The sequence below is a fragment of the Nicotiana tomentosiformis genome, chromosome 5 (genome assembly GCF_000390325.3).
Source record: "Nicotiana tomentosiformis chromosome 5, ASM39032v3, whole genome shotgun sequence".
NCBI classification, from domain to species: domain Eukaryota; kingdom Viridiplantae; phylum Streptophyta; class Magnoliopsida; order Solanales; family Solanaceae; genus Nicotiana; species Nicotiana tomentosiformis.
In genome coordinates, this window is record NC_090816.1 from 57281105 (window position 1) to 57290636 (window position 9532).

Consider the following 9532-nt stretch of genomic DNA (forward strand, 5'->3'; position numbering starts at 1 on the left):
AAAACCGAAGAAGGGTGGGTCATAAGGCCCACACCTGAAACTACACGTGCCGGTGTAGGGGTGGATTGATATTATTCCCCTTAATTGGGATGAAACTGGTAATAATTGTGAATTGAAAAAGTCTACCCACACGGCATATGTGGGAAGGCGGCCTAGCTGATCGGGTGGAGATCGGATGCCATATTGCGCACATGGTGGTACTACTCTTGGTAACAACTTTCTTCCACATGACTCATCAAACCACATTGTTCGTGGGGAGATGGTCTAGCCGATCGGGCGTGATCGGACGTCGTGCTAACATAGATGGTGGCATATTGGTGCTAATGATCTCCCAACCAAAAATTATATATGAAGTTCGTATTTTGAAAATTATTATCTTTTAACTGGACATTTGGATATTGTTGATTGTGACTTGCCGTTTCTATGTGTTGTCTTTTCTTACATTGTCATTCTATTTTGAAAGAGGACTTTTATCTTTACATACTAGTACTATTCGACAGTACTAATGTCCCTTTTGCCAGGGGCGCTGCATCTTTAATGGATGCAGGTGGTTTTACAGCAGGCAACATTGATCAGTGATAGCAGTACAATATTTTCAGCTGATTTGGTGAGCCCCACTTCATTTCAGAGTCATGTATCTTTTGTTTCTCATGTACTGTGTTTTGAGGTATAGCCGGGGCCTTATTGCCGACATTTCCATATTACTCTTATATTGTACTTAGAGACTCCGTAGACAGGTTGTGGGTTGTGGTTGATGTTTGGAATTGAACTATAAATGTTGGTATTTAGAAATCATGTTTTTCATTAATTTTATAAACTCGTAATATTTTGGAAATCATGAATGAAGCTGCTAATGGGAATGAAATGGAAGTTAATAAAATCTTTTCAGTGTTTGATTAATGGAGTACATCTCCTATTTCTTCATGGATAAGTTTGGGTAGAAGAAAATCTAACAGGCTTGCTCGGCCGGATTCTCTCGGTTGAGCGCCGGTCGCGCTCCCCGAGTTTGGGGCGTGACAACCCTCAGGTATTAAACCCTAATTTCTTTCTCCCTCTCATTTTTGTCTATCTACTCTAACACCAAAAAAAGAAAACAAAACACAAAAGAAAAACACAGAAAAAAAAATAGAAAGGCTCACCCTACTCGCACGATTCACATCCAAGAGTTGTTCTGCGATCGCATATGCGTTCCGCAGAACATTTTGTGTCTTTCATTTCTTTGCCATATGTTACACATGCCTTACCATGTACTCACTTCTCGTTAATTGGGAGGGATGTCACCAAGGAAATCCCTAGCATCGAGAGTATCCACCACTCGAGAAAAGAGACGGGCTGCAACGGGCTACAACTATAAGCCCATAATCACAGCAATCCCAATGCAAATGGCCTGGCACATCTAGAAATTCATATTTGCCTGCCTCCCAGTCTGAAGAGGAAGAGGCACATCTTGACCTTGTGCCACTAGTTGATCTCCAGGCCGAAGTACGCAGAAAGAGTGGTAAGGATCTCAGGTTTAGGATCACCGACTCTTGGACTCTGTACAGAGATGGCCTGGCAAAAAGAAAGATCCTCGAAGAAAAGTAGGTGAGTTTGAACGGTCTTAAATAACACTACCCCCATGTGCTAGAAATTATCCAAAATAGGAGATGAAAGTTCTTTACTAAGGTTTCGGGGGAGTACAATGAGATACTTGTTAGGGAATTTTATGCTGCATATGCCGCATCCAGGACCTCAGAACAAAAGAGAAACCGTGTATAGTTGAACTCTATCACAGTCCGATGAGTTGAAATATTCTGTGATTCCCAATCAATCAATGATGTATATTTTGAATCTTGGGAACCAGGAATGGCAGAATTTGATGGAAAGATTGTATATAAGGAATTTGAGCGTGCTTGGGTAGCCTCTTTCATATACAAGGGAACTCCACCCTATATTGCACTACGCTAGAAGATTCACAAGAGGGATTTCACCCAAGAAGGCCGGTATTGGCTAAGTTTTGTCTGTTCTCGTATAATGCCTATGAGAAATGAGACCGACATTAGTCTAGAGAAGGCAATCCTTATTGCTTCCGTCATGTCGGGTATCAGGATTGATTTGGGACAGATAATATTCCCTGAGATTGGTGTCCAGGAAAACAAGAAAGAAACCTCGCTCCCTTTTCCATGCTTAATCCATGCTTTGTGTGAAGACGCAAAGGTTCCTCCATTCCCAAAACATGACCGCATAGTAAAAACTGTTCAGGACATTTACATCACTTGGCACAGTGATGCTTCAGAGAAGGTGGTCGAAGATCCACAAAAACAATCACTCACTCTCCCTCCGGCCTCGCCCTCTTCAGCAACACTTGCTACCTCATCAGTATCAGACACTTCTTCAACACCAGCTACCTCCAAATCTACTCCCAGATCAGCCACTGCGACACCACCTGTCTCACTGCCTGCACTTTCCAAGCTTTGTCTACTGGCATAACATGCAAATGCCAAAGTAGACAAACTGACAAAAGAACTTCCATCGCTCATCCGACAAGCATTGGCCGCGCTCCAAACCTCAGTAAGTGACCTTCAAAAGCAACATCTATCATATGAGGATCAACTCAACCACTTTGAAGCTCTCCTTGAGAAGGTTGAGCGAGGTGGAGCTGGGGACATGCCTCAACTCAAAAAGGATGCAGATGAGCTCATGTTGGAGTTGATTAAGATGCAGACACTGGAGTTTGACCTGACCACCTTTCTTCCGGTGGAGGGGGAGCATGGCACTGGCACCTCCCACGTACCAAGCCTTGATCTGGATTTCACAAATCTCCTGTCAGCTAAGGAGGCACATGGTACTAGCATCTCATATGCTACGGGTTCCGTTGCACACACCGATGATCATTCAGATGAGGAATATGAAGAGTCTCATGAGGAGCAGATATTGGAGGAGGGTGATGATCAGAGGGACAATAGAGGCAAAAATGTTGTTGTTTCTACATAGGAGTTGGGTGAGGAGGAGGCGGATGTGAAGATAGGGCTAGGGCTACCACCACGACCACACAACCATCATCAGGTGAGGCCAGCGGCTCCCAGGTCCAGGACCTGGCTCCGCAATTGGCAGAGCTTCCTACTTTGGTCTCAGACACCACTATCCAGTTAGAGGATCCACCTACTACCCAGTCAGAGGATCCACCCATTGCATCCACAGTGTCAGCTCCCGGCCAACCGGCCGCCTCAGATATTCCAACCCATCCAAGAGCCTAGTACGCCCTGGGAAGCCCCTAAACTATGCTCTTCTTTTTCAATGCATTAGGGACAAATGCATGCTCTTAGATTAGGGGTGGGGTAGCAAGTCGACCTTTGCAACTTGTATATAAACTCTTAGTCTTAATAGTGTAGATTTGTGTATAGTAATGAATTCCCATTTGTTTTTCTTTGCCGGGTTCTTTTCCAAGGGTGTAATTGTATAACCATGGTTGTATCATGAAACATTTTAACTTGTTTAGTGATTTTGTTCTAGATTCAAGTATGTGATAAATTTTTGTGGAATAAATTGCACCCTTCAAGTTTCGTAAATAAATAGTCAGTCATTTTTTGTGAAATCGAGGCTCGCTCATTGTCTTTCTCCTTACTTAAAATCTCAAATATCATGTGATGAAGCTTTGACTTGCCTTGCATTCATTTGAGGGCTGAAATTATGCTGATTCGAGCAGTTCATACGTCGTGAGCGGTGAGAATTTGTGTAAATAATTCATGTGTTCAACTTGTAATATCTTGAACTTGCCCGGTTGGTTTCTCAATGGAAGTATCAGGTTGATGATACGTTGTTTAAATGATCTTAGGCTATCTTTGTGATTGCTAATTAATTTTGGCAAAATTGACCTCCCTTGGGCACTTATTATCCTAGTTGTCCCCCATTGAGCCTTTAACCTTTCTTTTGGCTACCACATTACAAACCGTTACCCCTTTTTTGTGAAATTACTCCCTCTTTGAACCCATCCCTCCTTGAATGTTATGGATGAGACTTTAAGCCTAAGTTTTTGGTGTTGGTCTAAATTAGGAAACAATAGAATAAGGTAATGTGTGGAAAATCTAATCTTTTTGAGCTTGTGGAGAGTGAAGCGAACGGCTAAGTCTAGAGCCATCGTACCCAAAACAAAAAGTTTCACGTTCCCTCAAACCATGAAATACTCACTTCAAAAAAAAGAGAAAAAGTGAAAAAGAAAAAGAAAATGGAGTGCTGAGAAAACGTGGTAAGGCAAGTAACTAGGGAGTGGTCATGAACTACAAGGTGGGCAGATAGTAGCAATTAGATATCAACATGGGCATTGTGTTCTATTCGAGAAAGAATGTGTGTAGCGTTCAAGGAAGGCACAGACACTATAGTTCCAAATATTCATCCAACTCATCCCGAAGCTTACACTACAACCCGTAAAAAGTCCTTTTTGATCTATAACCAATTATTCCTAATATTGCAATGAGTTAAAATAAGGGCAATCATATGGACTGATACTTGTAGCACTTAGCCTTTTTTCTGAGTGCAATACTGTTTGATTGTATCCCCTGTACATATTTGTTGAGTTGGGGATTTTCTTTGTTGTGAGCACGCATGAATTTCAAGATTTAACAGAAGTTAGGCTTCTTGAAGTAGGATACAAGTGCATATCTAGCTATTGGTATCACTCTGCCATTGCTCTTGAGGCTCGAAGCTCACAAACTAATTATTTGAACAGGTAAATGGTCTTTTTCTTTAAAGAAGGGTGAATAAAGGAAGTTACATGCTTGTTAGCTAACAGCCAGCACCATCCATAGTCATTGCAGTTTTGTGATCAGTCGGAAGTACATTAGTATTTAGTATGGCGATGTTTTAGTTGCTTGAGGGCAAGCAAGAGTCTATGTTGGGGGTGTTGATATGCCTTAGAAATGCTGCACTTTTGATAATAATTACATAGACGTTAGCTCATCCTTTAAAGCATTATAAATCATTTCTTATGTAGTTTTGATGTTTTGCAGGAAACTAGACTTGAAGAACCAAGAACATGAAAAAGATGACAAAAACCCATAGAAAGGCAAAAATGCGGCAGGTCTGCGACCGCAAAAGTGATGTGCGGACCGCAGATCCATCACAGAGTGAAAAAGACCACCCCAATATCTGAGAGTCAAATACCTGGTTTATTTTGCGGTCGCACAACGCATATGCGGACCGCATAGTTATCACACAAATGCAAAACGGTTTCGAGTGAAGATGATTTTGCGGTACAATATGCGGCCGCACAACCAAAATGCGATGAACAACTGGAAAACTCTGTGATCTGATCTGCGGAGAAAAGGGGAGATGTATGGACCGCGAATGCGTTCTACGGCCCATTGTATGGTGGCAAACATTATCTGCAAGGTCATTTTTGTCACTTTTTGTCCACGAATTTTTTACCATTATAAATAGAATGACTTTGTGGACCATCTTGTCTAAAAAAGAGGTTACACTTAGAGCATTGAATACACTATTATTTTGGATGCTTTTGAGAGAGAATCCAAGACTTTGTCCTTTTTGTACGCTTCATGACTTTATTTATTACTTTGTTTTTCTATTTTAGTATGAGTAGCTAAGTTTAAATACTAAGGTTGTGGATCCTAAATGGGTGTAATGTTAATGGGTATTTACCATTGAATATATATGTAATGGTTGGTTGATTTCTATTTATTTCTCATTCTTCATTTATGGTTGATGGTTGCAAACATTGACTAGTGTCATTTTACGCTATCTTTACTTGGAAAAGTGGGTTAGGTTTTGGTAGAATTGAATAGCAAGAACTCAAGGCTTTAAACCTTGTTTAATAAAATCGCTTAGGGATAAGTGGGTTCTATTTGGCATAAATTGGTTGTTCTTAATTGTAACTCTTTTATATTTGGGAAAATCATAAAGAGGATTAAGAGAATTTGATTAATTTCCAACTTGCCGACATTCGACGAAACTTATTTTCTTCAATTTGTTTAGCTTCTAAGCCTTTCAATCCTCTTGGTACTTGTTATCCTTGATATTAAAGATTTTTAACCTCCAAGGTAACATTATTTACTTACATTATGTACTTTCAAAGACGATCTCATTTCTGGGCTTACGTCAATTGACTTACGACGTACTCTCACGTATGAAAATATGGGGTATAACACGATATCAGGAAATGGTAAAGGAGTGCCTAAATAATGATATGACTAACAAAATGATCTAACAAACATTCTATTGTGGTATTAATACTACGAACCAATGCGTGGTCAATTAATTGGCCGGAGGCAATTTTATGACATCACCTCATGCGGAGGCATGTGCGATTCTTGATGAGATGGTGGAAACTTCTTCCACTTAATCCCAAGTTAATGTTCCCCAAGGGGATCCCAACATGATTCTCTTCATAAAGAGTTACAAGACCATGGGCAAGAAATTGCCGAATTAAACACAACCATAACTCAACTTGCTAAGGCCCAATTTCATCAAGTACAAGCTCCTAAGCAAGTTCATGCTATGGAAGGGGTGAATGTCTTGGTCAAAAAGAAGAGGACCAAGGGTCCACAATTTCAATTCCAAGTGGAGAATTATGCACAAGATGATGGTAGCTTTGACCCAGATGATTCCTATCAAGAGCAAGAAGAAGATGTACAATTTGTGAACAATTACCAAGGGCAATAGAGCAATTTCCAAGGATCCAATCAAAATCAATGGCGTTCTCAAAATAACCAAGGCAATTGGGGTTCTTACAATCAAGGGAATTGGCACAACAACGACAACCAAGGGAATTGGGAAGACAATAATCAAAGAAATTGGGGAAACAATAACAATCATAGATATCGAGGATCGGGTATTCAAAGGCCCCCAATGTACCAACAACCTAGGAACCCACCTCCTTATACTTCCCATGGTTCAAGTTCTTCAAACAATAAAATGGGCCGTATTCATAACATGTTCAAGCAAATGATGGAAAAGAATGAGGATTCAAATGCCCAACTTGCCTCACATACCACATCAATCCGTAATCTTGAAGTTCAAATGGGTCAAATATCTCAAGCTCCTAATACCCGTCCAAAGGGTGAACTACCAAGTGACGCAGTGGTAAACCCAAAGGGTGGTAACAACACGGGACATGCCATAGCGGTTATCACAAGTAGTGGAAGAGGCGGAAATGCACCTACCTCAAATGAAAGGCAACATATGGATGATGACCAAGTGATCCAAAAGGAGGAAGTCCCACGTAATGGTATCCAAGCATGTGATGAGGTTCAGATTGATATTGATGATAGTGTGGAGGAGACATAAGAAAAGGTGAACCCGTTTAGGGAACACATTATTGACATACCAAAACCGGTAGTCCAAAAGGCTAAGTCACCCTTGACAAAGGCTGCACCTCCTTACCCTCAAAGACCTGCTAATCAAAATGGTGAGAATTAATTGAAGAAGTTTATTCAAATGATGAAAGCTCTCTCCATCATTGTACCATTGGTCGAAGCTTTGGAACAAATGCTCGGTTATGCCAAGTTTATGAAAAAACTTATGACCAAGAGGAGGTCGATGAATTTTGAAACTATCAAGGTCACGCATCAAGTGAGTGCAATTGTTCATTCCATGGCTCCTAAGTTGGAGGATCCCGATGCTTTCATAATTCCTTGTACTATTGGAAGTGCCAATTTTGCCAAAGCACTTTCTGATCTTGGGGCGAGTATCAATTTGATGCCCTACTCGGTGTTCAAAACTTTAGGGATTGGGAAACCAAGACCCACATCTATGAGGTTGAAAATGGCCGATCGTACCATGAAGAGGCCATTGGGAGTGACTGAGGATGTGTTGGTCTGGGTTGATATGTTTATTCTTCCGACGAACTTTGTTATTCTAGATTGTGAGGTTGATTATGAAGTGCCTATCATTCTTGGGAGGCCCTTCCTTACTACGGTAAGTCCCTTTGTGATGTGAAAGCCGGAGAACTCACTTTCTGGGTTGGTGATGAACAAGTGGTATTCCATGTGTGCAAGCTTATGCGACAACCAAATAGCAATGACGTGTGTTCTTTTGTGGACATAGTGACCAATGTAATTATTGATGACACATATGATATAACCAATGTTGGTGATATGTTGGAAGTCGCTTTGCTCAACTTGGATGATGATGAGAAGGATGGTTTCATGGAATGTGTGAACTCTTTGCAAGGAATGGGGTCGTACAACTTTGCACCCCAGAAGGTATCATTAGATCTTTAGAATAGGAAGACTTCTCCTACAAAGCCTTCTATTGAAGAGCCACCTGCTTTGGAGTTAAAACCATTGCCACCTCACCTTTGGTATGGATTTCGTAGCCCTCGTTCTACATCATCGGTTATTCTTTCCTCTTGTTTGACTAACGTGCAGGTTGATTCTATATTGGCGGTGCTGCAAAAGAGGAAGAAAGCTATTGGGTGGAATTTGGCGGGCATTCGGGGTATAAGCCCCGCATGTTGCATGCATAAGATCAAGTTGGAGGATGGTTCCAAACCATCCATTGAAAATCAAAGATGGCTTAATGAAGCTATGCAAGATCAAGAGAAAACCACTTTTACATGTCCATATGGTACTTTTACTTTCAAACGGATGTCTTTTGGTTTGTGCAATGCACCGGCAACTTTTCAATGGTGTATGATGGATATTTTTACGGATATGGTGGAAGACTACCTTGAGGTCTTCATGGATGACTTTTCGGTTGTTGGAGATTGTTTTGATGATTGTCTTGCAAATTTGGACAAAGTGTTGGCTAGATGTGAGGAAAATAATTTGGTTCTCAATTGGGAGAAATGTCATTTCATGGTTGAGGAAGGGATTGTCCTTGGCCATAAGATTTCAAAGAATGGCATTGAAGTGTACAAGGCGTAGATTGAAGTTATTTCTAAGCTTCCACCCCTACCTCGGTGAAGGGTGTGTGGAGTTTCTTGCGCTATGCGGGTTTCTACTGGCACTGTCTCAAAGATTTCACTAATGTGGTGAACCCATTGTGCAATCTCCTTGATAGGGATGCTAAGTTTCATTTCAATGATGATTTAATGAGAGATTTTGAACTATTGAAGCTCAAGTTGACAACTACTCCTATTATTACCTCTCCAAATGTGAGTTTGCCGTTCGAGCTTATGTGTGATGCAAGTGATGTAGCGGTTGGGGCAACATGTCAACAACATTTTTCACCAAGTTTACTATGCTAGTAAGACCATGAATAGTGCCTGAGTAAATTATACCATTCTGGAGAAAGAGCTCATTGATATTGTGTTCGCTACTGAGAACTTTTGCTCGTACTTGATAGGTGCCAAAGTTATTGTCCACACAGATCATGTGGCACTTCGCTATCTTATGAGCAAAAAGGAATCTAATGCTCTGTTAATGAGATGTGTGCTTTTGTTGCAGAGTTTGACATTGACATCCAAGATAAAAAGGGAAGTGAAAATCAAGTAGCGGACCACTTGTCTCGTTTGGAGGAGGAGGGTAGGCCGCATGATGGCCTTGAAATTTATGACACTTTCCCTGATGAGCAACTTTTGGCACTTTCAATGAAATAG

The 9532-nt window shown here is 41.0% G+C and overlaps 1 protein-coding gene across 1 annotated transcript; it reads left to right on the forward strand.

Annotated features, from left to right (window-relative positions):
- The first annotated feature begins 7431 nt into the window (after positions 1-7431).
- LOC138892404 (uncharacterized) lies at positions 7432-9532 on the forward strand. The gene is made up of 5 exons (XM_070176116.1): positions 7432-7908; positions 7989-8195; positions 8361-8845; positions 8995-9122; positions 9381-9532. The coding sequence occupies exons 1-5, from the start codon at positions 7432-7434 to the stop codon at positions 9530-9532; spliced, it is 1449 nt and encodes a 482-aa protein (XP_070032217.1).